This window comes from Eptatretus burgeri, chromosome 1 (genome assembly GCF_056783735.1).
Source record: "Eptatretus burgeri isolate ZD-2024b chromosome 1, Ebu_testis_v1, whole genome shotgun sequence".
Lineage (NCBI taxonomy): Eukaryota > Metazoa > Chordata > Myxini > Myxiniformes > Myxinidae > Eptatretus > Eptatretus burgeri.
This window is the reverse complement of record NC_140961.1, coordinates 34,305,988-34,326,750: the sequence shown is the minus strand read 5'-3', so window position 1 is coordinate 34,326,750 and position 20,763 is coordinate 34,305,988. Positions and strand designations below refer to the sequence as shown.

General features: G+C 46.7%; 1 protein-coding gene and 1 long non-coding RNA gene across 2 annotated transcripts in view; one reads left to right on the top strand and one right to left on the bottom strand.

The window, feature by feature from the left end:
- Nucleotides 1-209: 209 nt before the first annotated feature.
- On the bottom strand, nt 210-18,845 carry LOC147034201 (sialate:O-sulfotransferase 2-like). The gene is made up of 8 exons (XM_085878637.1): nt 18,486-18,845; nt 16,702-17,740; nt 16,470-16,584; nt 5,947-6,419; nt 5,504-5,688; nt 5,118-5,286; nt 4,221-4,385; nt 210-612 (listed from the first exon to the last, which is right to left on the bottom strand). Exons 2-8 carry the CDS (start codon nt 17,027-17,029, stop codon nt 356-358), a joined length of 1,692 nt encoding a protein of 563 aa, XP_085734763.1. The 5' UTR covers nt 17,030-17,740; nt 18,486-18,845; the 3' UTR covers nt 210-355.
- Nucleotides 2,251-20,763, top strand: part of LOC147034200 (uncharacterized) — a 29,270-nt gene continuing 10,757 nt past the window's right edge. The window contains exons 1-2 of the long non-coding RNA XR_015057521.1: nt 2,251-2,785; nt 5,211-5,315. This is a non-coding gene — a long non-coding RNA (uncharacterized LOC147034200). The remainder of the gene's footprint in view (nt 2,786-5,210; nt 5,316-20,763) is intronic.

The following is a 20,763-nucleotide window of genomic DNA, read 5'->3' as shown; positions in this document are numbered from 1 at the left end:
AGAAAAAAAACAAAATTTTGCAACTTTTTTTCCAAAAAATTTCGATTTTATTTGAAAAAATTTGAATTTTCTTTTTGCATTTCTACATGTTTGAAGTGATTTCCAACCCCCAAAATAAATTTGTTAGAGAAAAAAACCCCAGAAATTTTGCACCTTTTTTTTCATAAAAATTTCGATTTTTTTTTTTTTTTTGGCATTTCTACATGCGCGTTGATCTCGTTTAGTTTATTCAATCGTGGTTCAGTAGAGTCTGATCCGTTTTGACCTACAATGAATAGGATATCAGGTTCACTTAAGTGACCCAGCAGTATTGGCGCGGAGGTTTTGCACTCGACCGAGTGCGCCCCCCTCTAGTTTAATTTGAAATGCATGGCTCAAAGTACAGTATACTGTGTGGCCAGATGAACCCACCGTTTCCAAGCCAGTGTTGAGGTGCAGCAAATCCAAGATGGCCACCATGCCTGCGGTTGAATTCCGCGGTAAGGGAACGATATGGATTACGAAGGAGAAGAATGGCACCATCAAACATCGCCATCTCTCGCAATCCACTCTCATGGGTTTTAATGGCAAGGAGGCGACCATTTGCCCATGGCTCCCTCTCTCCACGAAAACCTGAAATGGAATGATGTATATTGATATATAAATACTGTTACGAATCTGGAAGCCATGAGCAGACAACAGCCAGGTCCTATAGATCAGTTATATTGGTAAGTACGTGTTTCTAGTTAGGGTCCCGTCCCTAGTCTAATGGGAATTAAATGTTCGTGCACTGCGTAGTTATTTTGATAGTCAGTGTTTTCTTTTACATTTTTACATCGCTTTCACAGCAACAACACCCTGCTCACGGCATTCTTCACGAGCTCGACAGCGAGCGCACGTGGGGGCGGAGTCTAACATAGGCATGGCGTCCCTCTTTGGCCAATCGGCAAGGAGCGGGCGTCTCACCCGCTCCATCTCCCACTCAGCACCATCGCCATTACGCACGTGGCCGGAGGTGAAGAGGTAGGCGGAGCTACAAATGCCTCCGATCAGGACTCCGCCCAAAAGGGTGGGAGTTGCCCGCCTACCGTGGGCCTGTCCAATGGGAGATGGCCAGGGAAATCGTGCGATGGGTCCGACCAATCTGGAGGCGAGTGGCCAGGAGAAGAAGCCCCTCCCTCCAAAAAGAAAGAGTGTGGTTGTCGGGACGAGTGTGAGAAGTTTGCGTCCTGAGTGTGCTCGAGTGCGCGTCTCTGCCTGGGTTTGTGGCGGACTACATCCCGCGCTTTGGAGGTGTCTCGTCTGGCACATTACTGCGAGCGGTCGAGTCTCAACAGGGAGATCACCTCATCTCGCCTCCTCTGGATTTGGCTGCCCTGGTCCGTCCTTTGGCGACCGGAGCTCCGGGAAGGGGTGGACGACCAGCCGCGCGCTCGCGGCCTGGTAGCCAGCCGTCCTGACTCCCAGCCGAACTATCCTCCCCAGCTGGAGAGCCGAATAAAGACCCGGCGGGTCCATTTTCTTTTTGGATGTGCGTGTCTGTGTGCGGGCCTGTCTTGTCCAAGTAGAATTGTTAAGTGCTTTTGTTGTACATTATTTGCATTTCTTATAGTCGTGATAGCTCTGTCCTTACGTGCCCCCCTCGTCTCCCCGATTATTGTAAAATAAATACCCCTATTGTTGAATGTACGAGCTCGTTTCTGTGTTTCTTTCATTGGCTTAGCATGGTGCATGTTGGAAAATAGCAAAGCGGCAAATTGTCCATTTGGTCCAACGGGTCTTGGTAACCATCCGCTTGGGTTACGCACGGTTCGAGCACGATAACGGCTCATTCCGCTGGAGGCCTGCCCAGGGTGTGACTTCCCCGGTAGCTTTGCCGTGTAGATACGAAGGTATATTGAAGTTGGCAATTAACCCTATTCCACGCGGCCGAATTATTGGCGATTCGCGGTCCTGTAAGGGACCCATGCCTTTCGGAGTTCTCCGAGAGGCACGATCTAGATTCCTGGTGTTCGGTGTAGCTGACTCTACTGCTCCACCTAGCGGTCGTGCTCGCCGCCGACACTCGGCCCCACAACAATACAACCCCGCTCTTACAAACCTTGCTGTTCTGTCCCAATAAATACTTTGTAGTTATCACGAAGTAATCCATCATTGAATTTGGATACTCGTATGACTACTATTAATCCGCATGCCCAATTAAGGGGCATCGCCACCCCCACAACTGTTGGTCTTCTGCCTTCTGCCAACATTTACATGGGCTAAGATTAATCTCATTGATGCACTCGCATAGCCAAGAGAGTTTTGGGTGTCCTTGAGTACAGTGCCAGGTCTGATCATGCCGGTGATCGTGGCTAAGGTTCATGGCAAATCCCAAAGAGATATGGGCCGGTACACATTCAATTAAATGACGGACATGTCCAAATAGGGAGTGGCGTTTCCTTGCAATATCAGTTGTGACCAGGCCATTTCTAGTGATCTTGCAAATGGTCCTGTTTGAGACTTGGTCATACCATCAAACCCCATCGATGTAACATTGACATCTTATATGGAAGCCTTGCAAGGTGTCTTTGTCTTTTTTCAGAAGTGTCCAGGTCTCACAACCATAGAGGTTGAACAGGAAGGATGCATGTTGTATGAATGCAGAGCATAGATAGTAAACTAAGACTGTGCTGTTTCCAGACAGCATCTCATTGCCCCATGGCAAAGCCAGCTATCTGCCGATTCATCTATATACATCAAGGCCGCAGTATCCATCGAGCCAAGGTCAACGAAGTGGTCGACTGACTCCATTACCATGCTGGAGGTAGATAATGGTGGCGGGGGAGCAGGGGGCATGGCAACATTCTGTACCTTGTTCTACTTTTTTGGGGGTTGGGACCCATGGGCTTGCTTGTCAATATAGTAAGATCCAATGTCTGTGTGTTATTTTTGCAATTGCTCCCAAATGATTGCTTGCATAAAATTGAAAATGCTACCATATTAATCGTCAAGGACCAGCAGGGTCAAAAAATGGATTTGGAAAAAAACATTTTCATCGTTCACATCGATAAATGCCCAGTACAGATAAAGTAAGTTTGGCAACGAGTTGCAAGATGCTGCTGATTGGCTGTGCGAGGCTAAGTGCACTGTAATTGGCTTGCAATGAGGGCTAGAGGTGAGGCTTTTAACAACCGATTCAAAGTGAATGAACACGGCCAGCCAGTGGGCTGTGTCTCACAAATAGGTCAGCATTATCTACATAAAGTAGATTGGTGATGACTTCACTTCCGGCATCAATTCCCTGCTGGGCTGCACACCTTGACATGATCCAGTCCAAAGTGCAACAGAAGAGGGAGGGAGCAAGGATGCAGCCCTGATGAACTCCACAAGATATGGTAAAAAGTGATGGAAAGTTGGTGTCCACTCTAATGCAGGCTGTTATATCTTCGTGGAAGTTCTGGATCAGGTTGAATAGTGATAATGGAACCCCATTGCCCCTCAACATCTGCCATCAGGATGTGCGATTGACTGAGTCAAATGCAGCCCTCATGTCGATGGACACCACATTTAATGGATGCAGAAATTCCCAATAAAACTTTGCAATAATGTGGAGGGCCATTATGGTGTCTGTCGTGTACCTGTTTGTGGTAAAACCAGATTGCTGGGGGCATCCTGGTCATCGTAGAAAGGGGTGAATACGGTTCAGAAGAACATGAGCAAATACCTTCCTTGGGACTGAGAGCAGAATGATCAGGTGATAGCTACTGCAGTTAGAGTGCAGATCTTTTTTGTCTTTGTATATGAGGATTATTACTGTATGCCATTTCACCACTCTGCTGGAACATGCCCAGAAATCCAAACCTTAATAACAAGGCTATGTAGTACATCACAGATTGGAGTCTCAGCATATTTCAGCAGTTCTGCAATCACACCCAGGAGCTCGACTGTTTTTGAGTTTCCTCACTGCTTAATGGAGCTCTGACAGGGACAGAGGGTCCACGCATATGATGATGTCATCGCCAGCAATGAGGGAACACTTCCTCTGTGCCAGGGGAGTGTGGAGCAGGGAGGAAGCTAGAGGAGGCACTTATTGTAAGGGACATTTCATAGATTGGGAGTGGCTGAACTCTTCCCATCATCCCAGTGAATCCTAACCCATTTGATTTGGAAACCCAACAACCTAATTCCTTATGCCACTGATCCCCATTTTTAAATTTTATTCCTCAGTTCCTCAAGTTCCACAGTTTAACAACACCCACCCTTGCTGTATAGTGCTCCATCAAAATAGACGCTTCCAGTGTAATATCCCGTCGTGAGCTCCAGGAGATGGCGGAGCCATGTGTTTCCAGCTCCAGGAAATGAGGCAAGAGCAAAGAGCCGAGTCGATCGCTGTGGAAGTAATCGACGAGAAAGGCAACTTCTATCTGTGGGTGCACACACATGAGTACATGTCCCTTCAGTTACAGCTGCAGGAGCAACTTTAAGCAAATACCCAGGTATTACAGCCCAATCCTTCAGGGATTATTTTCACATCCTGAGATACACACCCAATTATACACATTTTTCACCAAAACTTGACTAAGGTTTGTCTTATCAGAACCAAACTGCCCTCTCTCGATAGCCTAGAGCAAGGTGCATTCATATTTCATTTTCATCATACCCTTCTAGGTTAAAGGTCAAGGTCAAATGTCAGTCTGAAAAAAATATCGTGGTTTTTGTCATCGATCAATCTGGTCAATGCGGAATCTCAAAGACTGCTTGGCTTTTCAAGATGTTCTTGCATCACAATAGTGTACCTTCACTGAAGTTGTGCACCTGATATTTGATTTGTGACCTTGACCTCGTTTTTTTTTCGGATCGTGTCCTAATTAACAAAAAACACATTTTTTATCGTACCTTGAATATTTTTCCTCCGATTTTCATGATGTTGAGTTTTATGGATGGATTGTAGATGGGGACACATTTTCTTAATTTACCCTCTATCCCTAAATGTTGAAGTTCAAGGTCATATGGTGATTCAAAAAAATATATGACCATGGGTAAGCCCCCTCGAATTACCCTTGGCAATCGTTTTGTGATTGCAGATATCTGGATATTAATATTGCGGGTTCACAGGGAGAATTGTCATCTCTATATGTTTACAATTGGTTACACACCTGGCAAGTGAGTGTGGTAAACAGCGATCTGTTTTTCCGTACACCTGTTTGCTCCTCCTCCACACCAGCCCCCAATGCACTGACCCCCCTCAGCTCCCATAGGAAGCAGCAGAGAAGATGGTGGAACACACAGGCAGGAGGATCCCATTACCATCGCAAATGGCAGTGACTGGTGCAGATAAGTGAGAAATTGCTCAGGTTCGAATGCATCACTCGCAGCTTCCATTCGTACAATATTCTGCCTGGTATATAAATATGTTTAAATTACAATCTACACATTTTTAATTTTTTTTAATTTCCATCAGAGGCTTTATACTCAAGGTCTAATAGTGCCTTAATAAGGTACGTGTTGAGTAATTTATAGATTTGTTTGACACGTCACTCACCTTTCCACTGCAATGAGCTCGGCAGGCAGGTACACTAATATTTGGGAGAATATCCAAGGATTTTGCGAGGGTTGAGGGCTTTATTGAATTTGGGTGTTCGGTGTAGTTTGAGAGTCTTTTGTGAATTTGGGGTTTCGGAAAGCTTGTGTGTTGCTCCAGACACCCCCAAAGATCTGGATGTTGTTCTGAAAGGTCACAGCAGAGGAGAACATGAGGTTTCATAATAAACTCAGGTAGAGCACATTATAATGGACAAAAGGTTGGAGCAAATTATTCTTAAGTACAATGAGAACATTACATTTGTCAGGATAAAATGAAAATGGCTTTGTGCAGTCATTAGCAGGTTAGATACAAGTACCAATGGGTGGACAACAAAATTGGAGTTATTTGGGAGAGGCTGTGTTATACTAGTACTACATATGAAACACAAGAGCAGCACTTACTTGAGCGTGAGGATGGGACCACAGCGTCGAGGGAGTAAAGCGAGAGGTAGTTGGTTCCTCCGCAGGTAGCACTTGGTTGACCTTTACAGGGCATGTTACAGGTCCCCTCCTCGTTATTCTTCATATGGCTTCTGTGGTTCTCCCCACCTCTTCCAATGTTGGCTTCTTTGCTCTTCTTCACCTTATCATTAAGTTTAATGGCTCTGCCCTTCCTGGGTTCATTTTCCTGTTCAGCTATTTTGTTATTATACTCCCAAGCCTGGACTCTTTCCTCATCCCTCACTGTATTTTCATCACCTCCTTCATGCCCTCCAGCCTGAAGTTGTACACTGACACCCCCATTTTGCCATCTTGTTTTCCCTGTTTCCCCATTCACTCTTCCCATTGTACCTTTAATCCCTATTGTTCCAGCTTCGAGCTTGTTCCCACAGTAACACTCTGCCCCAAATTCCAAGCCAGCAAATTGAAATCCTCTGCAGGAAGAAAATGAAGTAGTAATTACATAATCAGAAAAATGAAATGTCATCACAGTTGCAATTGTTTTATAAGATTGCTTTTCAGCTGATAATTGTCATCAACATAATTTTGAAAATTATATCTTCTCAAGTATACAGCACCTGGCTATTGGTTGCAACATCACTGGCACATTGCTCTGCTGCTGATGCTGTTCCCCAATAAATTAATGCAGGGATTGATTATTTTGCCAGTGTACCAGAATATATTTGCTTCCTCATACAGTCGACATACAGTAATACCATCCAATGTCTGTGAGTCAATTTTGCATCTCCTCTGAAACCACTGGCTGCACAAAGTTTAAAACGGTACCATATTGATCTCCAAAGACCCAGGCAGTGCAGAGTCAACAAAACATTGCTTTTGACTGAAACTTTTTCATTATTCATGTCGACAAGTACTCAGACAAAACAAGTTGGTACTATGCTGCGTGTGGGACGGCGATAAGTCACAAGATGCTGCTGGCTGTCTGAAAGAGGCGAGGAGCACTGTGGTTGGCTCCTTGCAAGTTCTGTCAAGACACCCTTACTGCATTTGTTTCCTAGTGTCAGAATTTTAAAATAATGAACAATTAGAACGACAAACAATGCAACAAAAAGTGGGCTTGGGACCCACTCACTGGCTTGCTTGTATATATACTAAGATACAATATCTGTGTTAGTTTTGTAATTGCTCCCAAACCTCTGTTCGCATAAAGTTGAAAATGTTATCACATTAATCGTCAAGTACCCAGGCAGTACAGGGTCAAAAATGGATTTGGACAAAAACATTTTCATCATTCATATCAATAAATGCCCAGGCAAAGCAACTTTGGCCAGAAGTTGCGAGCCGCTCCTGATTGACTGTGTGAGGCTAAGTGCACTTTGATTGGCTTCTGGCAAGTGACCTCACTATAGATTTACTGTACATGTTTCCCCATTGTTGGAATCTACAGCTGCAAACAACGCAACAAAACATTGAGTCTGGGGCTCACGGGCTTGCTAATCATAATGTATTGAAGAAAGCAATTTGATTAGACCTGAGGTCAACCGTGTACTCTTTAAAAATGGGGAAACTGATTGTAAAGCAGCTAGTGACAAACTGAACACAACTTATTGCATCTGGTTCCTGTATTTATATACTGTATATACAAATATATATATATATATATATATATATATATATATATATATATATATATATATATATATATATATTGTTGTGGTTACCAAATTCGCAAACCACCATTCAGGTCCCTTAGGTGAGGTATCTCGGTAAGTGCATGTGTAGTTAGGCCCAAACCCGTTGTCTAGTGGGAATACATGTCATTTATGCGTGCTGCGACTCTTCAGGATAGCCGTTTTTCTTTTACTATCTTTATTTTGGACCAACCGCCATGATTACCACCACAACCACAACATCAACCACCAACCACAACGCCGCTTCACCAAAACCGCCACGACCTTCACGTCACACCTCGCAGCCGTCGCATCGCCACCGTTCTTGCGCCGCCTGTGGGTACCGGTGTTGGACTCGTGCAGGGCGCGCGCCGAACAGCGTGTACAAAATCACGGATTTTGTGCTTCAAAAACGGATCAAAAACGACACACGCCCACTTTTTGCCGTCCAATCGGTGAGCGAGGGGCGATTTGGCCCCGCCTCCAGGGCGATCGATATATGCAAATTTATGGATCAAAAAGCCTTCACGCCCACTTTTTCTCGGGCCAATGGGGAGCGAGGTGAAAGGTCGAAGGGAGGGGGTCAAAGATGAGAGGGCGAAGTTACGGGGCAGATAAAAGGACCGTGTTCGTCAGTCCAAGAGAGTCGAGAGGCGGAGGGTAGGAGAGTAGGAGAGTCGGAAACAGAGAGTCAAGACTTCGCGGGCGGTGGAGCTGCTCGTCGTGTGCGTTGGAGTCGGAACGGAGGGGACGGAGCTGTGGAAAGGCGGCGACACCAGACGAGGGGGTGCTCGCGTCGTGCAGGGAGCTGCACCCGAGGGAGGCCGACAGCGCGACCTGGCCGAGGTGGAGACGCTCGTCGCGGGATAATAAAGATCCTCTATACCCCGAGCATCAGCAACCTCCTCCTGTTTCCCCCCGCGCTGAGATAGTGCGACCAAGGGGGCCCCTTTCCCACCCCCTACCAGACACCGTCCGCGAGGCCCGCGGAGTTAAGGCGCCATCGCCGCTCCTCGTCTCATCACCAGACGGGTAGGCGCGACCCGGTCTCGGCCTCAGGCCCGCCTCATCCTTGAGGGTATTTCTTTTCCTTGGTTTTGGGTATGTGTTGTCGGCGCCGTCTGTGAAGTAAAATTGTATAAGTGTTGCCGTGTGCTCGGTAGTCGGTATTAGCTCTGCATTGTGTTTTCGCTTTTATATTTGCCTTTTGTGTAAATTGCATTGTGTCTTTTCTGTGTGCATTTGGTGGAATTGTATATGTGTGCTTCCCGTGTGCCGCGAATAAATGTGCTTTTGTGTTGAACTGTTTCCCGCTTCGCTTCGTCATTTCTCCCATTGAATCCTCATCTTGCTTCACGTAAAGGGTTGGTAGTGGGCTGAATACGCCCGATAATTAATCGAACCGTCGAGGTCGACGATAACACCGCTCGGTTATTCTGATAGTACGGAACGGGTCGCTTAAGTGGCCCGTGTCCGAAGTCGACCTGCGGCGAGGTGCGATCGCCCGGTCTACCCTCCGCGTGGGTACTTAGGTAGGTCGAATTTGGCGAGCAACCCTATCCCACGCGGGGGCTGATTGGCTCGATCGCGGTGAGACCGAAAGGTCCACCCGTGACTGGTTCCCGGCGTTAGTCCGAGAGGGTCACGACTGGATTGTCCGTCCGGTGGGCGACGTGCCGCGATTCGAGTTGCGTGGCCGTCAGCACGCCGGCGGGCGCGAATCCGCAACACTGGTGTCAGGTCGTGCGATACAAATCCATCGCCCTCCTCGCGGCACTGGTATTGGAGAACAGGAAAACGGGCTCTCCTGTCTCCGGCTAAATTCACGGGAATCGGTCCAGGGGTGAGAGAAGTGACCCCCGATTCCCTCCAAATTACGAGCGAGTTAAATTAACCCTTTAAGAGAAGCAAGATGGCGTCTCAAGGCGAGCGGGAGCCGGGGGTATTAGAAATGGATGTAGAATGTGTAGAATCCATGGCCCAGGATGGAATGCCCGTGCAGGAACATGAACTCGTCCAACTGAACCCAGAGCCCGAAATAGGTGCGGCAGCGGCCGCAGTGTATGACACCTCCCCTCCCCCCCTCCACCAAAACCCTTCCCCGATCCCTGCCGAAACGGCTCACCCAAGCGCACCCGACATGGCCCAGCTATTCGCCATGCTGGCGGCAATGACAGCGAGAATGGATGCGAATACACAAAAAATGGATGCGAATACACAACAAATGAACGAAAAGATGGATGCGAATACACAAAAATTGGATGCGAATACACAGCAAATGAACGGAATGGAAACAAACATGAAGGAAGAAACTAAAAAGCTGCGGGGTGAGACGCAGAACATGGGCCGAAGCCTGCAGGCGGGCATGAAGGCCGTGACCAGGGAGCTGGGAATGGCGACTCCATGTGTGGGAGCAAACGAGCTGGAAGGGGGTGCAGCGGCTGATAGGCCCGCGGTGGAGGCGGGTAAAAAAATAATTCGGGGGGCGTGTTGGACGAGGGTCGTGACAGAGGAATCGACGGTGACCAAGAGGGAAAAATTAAATGGGGAGACCAAAACGTGTGAGACGAGACACGAGGTGACGACGACAGAAACTTATAAATGTATAAGAGACACGGGAGACAGAAAAAATAGAGGGAAGACGACACGATGAAGACGGGGTAAGTGACGCACACACACACACGGAGGTAGTGGAGGACAATGGGGGTGAGCTCGCGGAGCGTGCAGAGACCCAGTGCGAGCACCTGGATGGCCTCCAGGAACGAGGGGAGGGAGTATGCCCCCTTGAGGCGAGTCACGACCAGGTGAGTTCGGTCGTGCTTTGCGAGGTTGAGGGGACGGGTGCTGTGGACAGGTGCACGGAAAGCTTGGGGGGTACAGAGGCCCCGGAGACCCTTGTGGGGACACAAATCCCCAGTGTGGTTGTCCCTGTGTGTGTGGTGCAAGGTGTGAGTGCGTCCCCGTGTGTGGAAGCGACCCCGTGTGTGAGTGGTGTGGTGGCGATGGTGCCGGAGTACGTGCTTCCCAGCACGCCATGTGTGGATGAGGCACCGTGTGTGAGTGTCGCCGTGTGTGTGAATGAGGCACCGCGGTTGAGTGCCCCCGCGTGTGTGGATGAGGCACGGAGTGCGAGTGAGGCACTGCGGGTGAGTGCCCCCGCACGCGTGAGTGAACGGCCGTGTGCAAGGTCGCTGTGTGCAAGGGAGACCGTGTGTGTGAGAGAGCGGTATGAGAGGGAGATGTCGGTTGGCATGCGGGAGCACGCAGCCGCGTCTCCCGGTGTGAGTTTAATGGAGTGGACTGTGTGCGTCGTGACACGCAGGTATGCGTGTGTGGAATGGAGACGGAGACGGCGACAGAGGAGAGAAAGCCGAGTAGCGGCTGTAGTTGTTTCGAGGACCGTGCCGGGTTCACCCAGCAGTGAGCACGCGGTTCGTGCTGTGCAACGCACGAGACCACCACGTGCTCGCTTGCGAGAGTGAAGTCCCGGTCCGGAAACGCACGCGGTGGATTTGCCGATCCTGCGGACGGACAAAGTTTAGGCAGGTAAACGGATTTGGACCGGACGGGTTCTCCACGCGATCGTGTGTGTTAAGCTCCAACGGGCAAAGCACATGTGTTCGCGTGGGGAACCCCTCGAGACGTGGGGCTTGTGTTTTTTTTTTTATGCGCACGGTGACGCCATGGCTGCACGTGGGGTTGGAATCCGGCAGGAGGGGTATCTCTGCCGGATGGTACCGTCCAAGGAGGGACGAGGTACACGTGCAGCTGCATGACGTCACGGGCAGGTGTAAAGTGCGCGAGCTCTGAGTTGCCGCGCAGGTGCTGCGCATGAAAAAAAAAAAAAAAAAAAACAAGCCTCACTTTCGGGTGCACAGGATTCCTGGGCAAAGGGTGGAAGACCCCCTTGACACCAGGGGCACAGGATGAAAACTAGTTAGGGGGAAGGGTTAGCTTAGTTAGACCGACTTCATGGGGCAGGGGTAAGTCCTCATGGAGTCCGTGGAATGGATTAGGTAGAGGGATTGTAGCCAGATTTAGGTTGGGAAATAAAATGAATTATTTGGAGACATGGACAGACTTATGAATGTGTAGAGGGGACGTAGTTTAGCTACGTAGTGTTAAAAGGAACGTGCTACTAGTTTAAGGGATGACGTGGGAGCACGAGTTAGTTAGGGGATGCAGATAGAAGGATGGCAGAGTTCAGTGGTGAGTGTGTTGAAGAGTTGGTGAGTTGTGAGGTGAGTACTTGTTGAGTGAGTGAGGCCAGCGGGTCTGTGTGAGTGGAGTGAATGGGGAATGCATGGTGCGATGAGTGATTGGGGGGAGGAGTGACTCCCGCCCAAGGGACCCCGGGGTCAGAGTAAAGTGAGTTAGCTGGGTTAGTCAAATTGAAAAATGGAGGTCGTTTTGCTGTTGGTGGGAAAGTAGGCTCGAGACCCATTTGGAGGGGTGCAGGAGCCCTGTTGACGGACTTGGGAGCGTGGCTGCGAAAGGTGAGTATCGCTGAGTGGGTACCCCGGGCACCAGGCTAGTCGGCCGCGGTAGGCCATGGGCCCATGGGGGGCCGGGATAGAGTAGTGGGCACGGGTGCGCCTGCTTGGTGCGGGGGCCCGGGGCGCCATTAGCCGCGTGGGCAGTGTTGTGGGCACGGGTGACCCTCGGAAAGGGGCCCGGGAGGCCGGCCTGCCACGTGTGCGTTTCAGGGGAGGTGCCATGGGGGGCACTCCCCGGTGTTAGGGAGCTGGTAGGCTCGGAGGCAGTGTAGTGCCCGGGGGTGCCATAGCGGGAGATTCGGCAGAGGGTCGTGCCTGCCAAAGGGAGCCACGTGTCCCAGCCATGAGACCGTGTGAGGGCACGGAGAGAAAATTGGGGGGCGAGGCCCGAAATTGTGAGGACTGGGTTGTTAGAATCTGGGAATCTGGGTTGTTAGAACCAATAGTTTAAGCGAGAGGCGCTTGTTGAAAGCCCCGGGGTAGTTTAACAGTTAAATGGTTAGGGTAGATTAGGAGATGTACCCCTCCGCACCATCCATCCCCTCGCTCTCGTTGTGGGCCGCTGGACCCACTTTGGTTATCGATCGCCGAACTCTGGGGAGGCCATTCTGAGGCTTGAGTTGGGCCTCGACACAGGACGTTAGCTCTCCCTTATTCCCCTCCGGGAAGGGAACGTAGGGGTTGGGAGTAGGCTAGGTGACAGGATAGGTTAGCCGAACAAAGACGATAAAGGGGGTTAGGGGAAGATTTATAGTGGGGGAGTAAAAATAAAAACAACAAAAAAATAAGTTGGGGCTAAATTGGGGTTTGACAAATTAAGGGAGTGGGTATGTACAGTGACAGGCAAAGGCGATAGGTTGGGAGGGAGACAGGTAGGTAGGTCCGAGCCCGCCTTCCAAGTGGCCAGCACCACCGCACTCCCTCCACCAACCTCCATTGAACGGCAAAGGCTGGCCAACTTCATCGGCTGGCCGTGTTTTGCTTCAAGGCGGAGGCCGGCCAACTTCATCGGCAGCTGTGTGCTGCAAGGCCTGTGCCGGCCAGTTCGTCTGCCGGCTGTGTTTGCCTGCAGCGGCCTCCTTCTTCTGCGGGCTGTGTTTGCCTGATCACCTTTGCCATGCCATGCCCACTGCCCCCGTTCACCAGCCCCGTTCAATTTTTGCTTTGCCCCCCCCCCCCTGTTCATTGCCATGTGCGCCAGGATCGTAAAAGCAACAGTTTGCAAGCTGCAAGAACTGCCCTGTTGGCAGCTACAACACAGGCCTGCAGTGGCGGCCCGTGCACCGTGTTTGTGTCCATGCATCCATTCGTTGTGTTCATTGCGTGTGCCACTTGAGCTGGCACGGAGACTGCGTTTGTGCAGCCCATGCACCGTTGTGGTTCACTGCGTTCAGTTCAAAAGGGAAGGCCTTGGACTGCGTGTGAGTAGCCAGCCACGTTCCCTGTCACCTGCATTGTTTGAGCCAGAGACTGCATGTGGGCAGCCTGGCTCCCTGCTAACTGCTTTTCTTTTGCAGAGTTCAATGATCCTGGGCCATGGTTTAGTGTAAAATTTGTAAGTTAAGGTAAGATGTACTGTAAATATGAGTGTGCCCCCGGCATGTATGTCTTAGCGCCGGCAATTTTATTTAAGTCGTCCGTGTGAGTGAGTTTGTTTAGGTAGTTACGCAGCCCTCAGGTTATTTATTTTGGGGACACGAATACCATGAATGTCGCACTCAGGGATCCGTAGGTAAAGTGTACTAGGGGAAAACTACACATGATGGCACACGAAAATTTGACGACTCGGGACAAGTCTGTAAAAAGGGGAGGGGGTAGTGTTGTGGTTACCAAATTCGCAAACCACCATTCAGGTCCCTTAGGTGAGGTATCTCGGTAAGTGCATGTGTAGTTAGGCCCAAACCCGTTGTCTAGGGGGAATACATGTCATTTATGCGTGCTGCGACTCTTCAGGATAGCCGTTTTTCTTTTACTATCTTTATTTTGGACCAACCGCCATGATTACCACCACAACCACAACATCAACCACCAACCACAACGCCGCTTCACCACAACCGCCACGACCTTCACGTCACACCTCGCAGCCGTCGCATCGCCACCGTTCTTGCGCCGCCTGTGGGTACCGGTGTTGGACTCGTGCAGGGCGCGCGCCGAACAGCGTGTACAAAATCACGGATTTTGTGCTTCAAAAACGGATCAAAAACGACACACGCCCACTTTTTGCCGTCCAATCGGTGAGCGAGGGGCGATTTGGCCCCGCCTCCAGGGCGATCGATATATGCAAATTTATGGATCAAAAAGCCTTCACGCCCACTTTTTCTCGGGCCAATGGGGAGCGAGGTGAAAGGTCGAAGGGAGGGGGTCAAAGATGAGAGGGCGAAGTTACGGGGCAGATAAAAGGACCGTGTTCGTCAGTCCAAGAGAGTCGAGAGGCGGAGGGTAGGAGAGTAGGAGAGTCGGAAACAGAGAGTCAAGACTTCGCGGGCGGTGGAGCTGCTCGTCGTGTGCGTTGGAGTCGGAACGGAGGGGACGGAGCTGTGGAAAGGCGGCGACACCAGACGAGGGGGTGCTCGCGTCGTGCAGGGAGCTGCACCCGAGGGAGGCCGACAGCGCGACCTGGCCGAGGTGGAGACGCTCGTCGCGGGATAATAAAGATCCTCTATACCCCGAGCATCAGCAACCCCCTCCTGTTTCCCCCCGCGCTGAGATAGTGCGACCAAGGGGGCCCCTTTCCCACCCCCTACCAGACACCGTCCGCGAGGCCCGCGGAGTTAAGGCGCCATCGCCGCTCCTCGTCTCATCACCAGACGGGTAGGCGTGACCCGGTCTCAGCCTCAGGCCCGCCTCATCCTTGAGGGTATTTCTTTTCCTTGGTTTTGGGTATGTGTTGTCGGCGCCGTCTGTGAAGTAAAATTGTATAAGTGTTGCCGTGTGCTCGGTAGTCGGTATTAGCTCTGCATTGTGTTTTCGCTTTTATATTTGCTTTTTGTGTAAATTGCATTGTGTCTTTTCTGTGTGCATTTGGTGGAATTGTATATGTGTGCTTCCCGTGTGCCGCGAATAAATGTGCTTTTGTGTTGAACTGTTTCCCGCTTCGCTTCGTCATTTCTCCCATTGAATCCTCATCTTGCTTCACGTAAAGGGTTGGTAGTGGGCTGAATACGCCCGATAATTAATCGAACCGTCGAGGTCGACGATAACACCGCTCGGTTATTCTGATAGTACGGAACGGGTCGCTTAAGTGGCCCGTGTCCGAAGTCGACCTGCGGCGAGGTGCGATCGCCCGGTCTACCCTCCGCGTGGGTACTTAGGTAGGTCGAATTTGGCGAGCAACCCTATCCCACGCGGGGGCTGATTGGCTCGATCGCGGTGAGACCGAAAGGTCCACCCGTGACTGGTTCCCGGCGTTAGTCCGAGAGGGTCACGACTGGATTGTCCGTCCGGTGGGCGACGTGCCGCGATTCGAGTTACGTGGCCGTCAGCACGCCGGCGGGCGCGAATCCGCAACAATATGTATATATATATGTATATATGTATATATATATATATATATATATATATATATATATGTATATATATATATGTATATATATATGTATATATATGTATATATGTATATATGTATATATATATGTATATATATATATATATATATGTATATATATATATATATATATATATATATGTATATATATATGTATATATATATATATATATATGTATATATATATATATATATATATATATATATATATTTATATATATATATATATATGTATATATATGTATATGTATATATATATATATATATATATGTATATGTATATATATATATATATATATATATATATATATATATATATATATATATATATATATATATATATATATATATATATATATATATATATATATATATATATATATATATATATATACAGACATATATATATTTGTTTCAACTTAATGAATTTTGCCTTGTTAATTCAGCTGAAAACAAAATTATTCAAGTGAAGACTGAGTGTTTTAACATGTGCACTACAGTGCGAATGTGTTAAATGATAAGGGAACAACTGAATAAATCATTCTCTCAAACATAAAACTCAACTACCCAGTTAAAATATGTTTTATATTATTGTTTAATTTTCACATGATCATCAAGTGACCATAAAAATTGTCTGAAAAGTTATAAAACTTGGAAGTTTGGAGGTTTATAAGAGGGAAATCTCAGAGTTTAGACATTGAGAAGGACCTGAATATCGAAGAAGCCTGATGAAGGGGTGTTTTGAAGATTACAGGTGAAGTGAAGATGAATTGAAATGATCGAGGTGGAAGTTAGGGGCTTACAGTAAAGTACCTGTCACTGCAGTAAGCAAGGCAGCGTGGCACAGACATTTTGTGGTAGTCATAAAGTTTTGCTCCAAGAAGTGACCGCTGCACTGGTGAGTCAGGTATGCAGCTCACATAGGTAGCTGGGTATGATAGTGAGGTGGAAAACATTGGAATTAGTTTTAGATATTAAATAATAATTTAGATATTGAAACACAGCCTTGAAACTCAACTCAACCAAACCTTTAACCTTCACCCACCTCTTCCTTCATCGCCTTTCACTCCTCTCCAAGCAGCAGCAGCTGATGTTATCCCCCTAGCTCCAACACCACCCCTCCTTGCCGCTCTCAACCAATGTGGTCCTGTGTAGCCCAGTCGTCCACTTGGGGAAAATGGAGGAAATTGAGGGGAAGAGGGAAGCATGACTGCCCCTCTATCTCTTGGTTGTCTTTTATCACGAAAAGGCAGCAGGGAGGGGCTCGTGAACAACAAACATCCCATGGTAATGTATAAGGATATCGCGACTATGGATCGCACACCTCGAGGCCTGGGTAAATAAGGTCCATAGAAGCAATAACGACGAGGCATTGTGCAGGTCGATTGGGGAAATCTCAAAGAGTTGGAGAGAAAGGAAAACAGGAAAGCTGGAAAGTGAACAACCAAGCTAACATGGAGCTAGAAATTTGAAAAGCAGAAAGGTTTATAAAGTTTGAGTTGGTGATCGTTTGAGCTTGAGAATGGTTCTTGAGAAACTATTGGTCTTGAAATGGTGTCTCAAGTGTTGGTAAGTTATGTTTAGATTGAGGAAAAGAAATCTTGGGAATATGAATGCAGAGATTATGTCGAAGGCGATTGCCTGCTGAGGAGCTGAGAAACTGTGTTTGAGGATCCAAATAGCTGGATTGAAAATGGATCTGATAAGAGGTTGACCATATGGTGCCTGAGAAGTTGGCAGTCATGAAGATTAACACCTGAATTTTGATTCATGCAAATAGTTTGACCTGGAGAGGGAGACGCTCGGAGTTGAAGAGACATAGATAAGAGAAGTCTGTAGATAGGACTGGAGTGCTGAAGATGTGTAAACTGAGAATCTCTCACTCTTCTTATTTCCTTCCTAAGGTGCTTAGTTGACAAATATCCCTCAAATATTTTGGTTACCTGCCTTTAATCTGTCTGACTCTCCATATTGTTCTTTCTTCATCCTACCTATTTGAGCACAAACAAAATCGAATCCTGCTCCCACACATTCTCTCAATAAACTGCCACAGTGCCGCTTGACCCCAAGATACAATATGGCACCTGCACACACATCGTGGGGAGACATAAAGCATGATTAGCAATATGCATACCATTTGCATAATTAATGATCATAATTTATTCACTAAGGAGTACAAACTGTCACATGATCTCTTGCATTGAAGTTGCAGTTTGAACCAAATATTGAGTACAATAAGTCTCTAGTTAAATATGATTTTTTTTCCCATCCAATTATCAACATTGATCACATGTTCAGAAACTTCCAGCTTTCGTTGTCGAAACAACTCGTCAATGAGGTTTGAAGCTCAGTTTTGACCTTGACTTTTCCAAATTTAAACAGACAAGAAATAACTTGGGGAAAGAGAGAACTGAATGACCCATTGCTGTTCTCCCAAATCGACAAATGATACAGACAGACACAAACATTCAGACAAACAGCATTTACAGAGACCAAGTTGGATTCAATGCATTCGGAATGAAAACGTGATCGAAGTCAAGGAAATATTAGACATGGAAATGGAGCTCGTAAGGAAGATGATAAATATGATGTATCCATGCATGAGCATATACTGTACAGTGTGATGGTGACGTGGAGATTGACATTGTGAGCACAGCATGCTTGTAGGTTGTTTGGAGAAAATTAGTTTGTCTTTCAAATCCAGCTTCAGCATTGTGCCTACACTGATCATAATGATCTCTACTGCACAGTTCATTGGAAAGACTAGGATACCACTTCAACCATGGTTTAATTATGGTGTGTTTAGAACACTGACTGTCTGAGTCTTACCTTATATATCAGTAGCTGTCTCTTTGTCCATGTTGTCTTAATGTCTTCGTCTTTCTGTCTCTCCACACACATGCAGGGGCCGTGCGACTGAAGGGAGGTTGGGGGAGGTGGGAGGGGGTGTAGGAAAGAGGATTTTAAATTCTCCCTTTCCCTGCCCCCTTTCTTCATCCCCTCATTCCATCATTCCTTTTCTTCTTCTCCTTATCTATTTCTATGTGGATGTCTTCGCATTGACACTGTCCTCGTTCTCCTCCTCTTTATGTTTTCTTCACCATCTCTTTCATCCCTCTCTTTCTATATATACCCTACCCTTCTGCTCTCCTTCCCGCTCCATCCCAGGCACCAGACCTAGAATGTTAATGATCTTCCTGCTTCTCCTCCGTCCCACTCCCACCCTCCCCTCTACACATCCCAAATCCTCACCAGAGGCTTCCATGGTAACCATCATGTACCATGTGATCTTGGCTTAGCACGACAAGGAATAGGAAGAAGGGATTGGAATCTTGATCCAGACCAAAAGCGGAATCCTGCATGAAATCTAACAATCAAGCCATCATCTTATCTGTCAGAAATGACAGATTCTTGGAAACAATGCACCGGATGACATTTTAACTCCAGATATTCACTTGACACTGAGTGCAATGATTTTAATTTTGAGAGACCTCATACTGCACTTTATGCATCAATGATGTCGGTGTAAAAGTAAGTGATAGTCGAGAAGTGTACTCCATAGTATTCCAAACAAAGGAACATGTGTAGTGAGTGCTTGTGAGGAGTATGTAAGAGAGCTTTGCATAAAGAGGTAAGCTCGTGTCCTGCCATTGATATAAATAACAGATATCGCCATAATAGTCAACCCACTGAGATCGAGGGATTTAACGTTTCAAGACCTGGAAAAATGGCACTTTCTTCAAAAAAAGAGGAGAAACAACATCTGCAGGATGGGCCTTATGTCCTGTCACCCTGTGTGTAAGTATGTATGTATGTATGTATGTATAGATATATGTATTTATATTTATATATATATATATATATATATATATATATATGTATGTATGTATAGATATATGTATTTATATTTATATATATATATATATATATATATATATATATGTATCCCTGTGTCGTAAGAGGTATCCAGGGTTGCGTCAGGAAGGACATCCGGCGTAAAACATGTGCCAAATCACTATGCGGATCATACGGATGATCCGCTGTGGTGACCCCCCTAAAGGGAGTAGCCGAAAGAAGAAGAAGATATATATATATACATATATATATATATATATATATATATATATATATATATATCTATACATATATATCTATCTATACATATATATATATATATATATATATATATATATATATATATATATATATATATATATATATATACATATATATATATATACATATATATATATATATATATATATATATATACATATGTACATATATACATATATATACATATATATATATATATATATATATATATATATATATATATATATATACACTCGGGTGGTAGGTACATCTTATGACCTAGTGCTTTGAAATTGTGATGGTTGCTAAGGACGCTTTGGTTCCCTAGCAACAACCGAAAAACCTTCAAAATCGGTACCGTTCACGCGAAATCAATTCCGAAAGCCATTATCCCACGTAGGGTTATGAAATTTGGCACGAATGATCTACAGGTGATGCTCTATCAAATATTTTCCGGTTTTTGTGATACATATGGAATATTTTACCCGCAGCGCCCCCTACAATTAGGGTATGCGCAAAAATTGGTGAAAATTGAAGGTCCCGAGCGACCAGGTGAGTGCATCGATACGAATGAAACTTTGCAGGTTCATGGTACTCAATGACTACTACAACTTTTCCTCAGGACATATTGACCGATTTCGCTTAGGTCAGGGGTCAAAGGTCAATTAGAGCAAAAATCGATAATATGCGAGAGCTGGAGGTGCCTTCGCGCCAAATGCTACTCCTCCTAGGGTTATCGTCGGATGGTCATGAAAATTCACACTAATCGTCTGGAATACATTGTGCACAAACGATCAAGCCGGATTTTCGATTTAGATCTTTGTTCACCCACAGCACCCCCTCAAACTTTGGGATTTCCGATGTCAAACCGCATTTTCGGTACTTTTCATTCAAATGGATACCGAGTAGTTATCAGTCGATGGAACTGGATGAGATTTGATATGCATAATCTTAAGGTGATTCCCTATCCGCTATATGACATCCATTTTGCTCTATATCTTATAGTTCCCAT

Bases quoted from the DNA above. Each gene is read 5' to 3' on its own strand.
- LOC147034201 (XM_085878637.1), bottom strand. From the start codon at position 17,029: ATGCCTCGTCGTTATTGCTTCTATGGACCTTATTTACCCAGGCCTCGA. The intron at 16,585-16,701 runs GTGGGTGAAGGT...TATCATACCCAG, and splicing joins GAAAGGCGATGAAGGAAGAG to CTACCTATGTGAGCTGCATA. The intron at 6,420-16,469 runs GTACTTTACTGT...TTCTTCCTGCAG, and splicing joins CTTGCTTACTGCAGTGACAG to AGGATTTCAATTTGCTGGCT.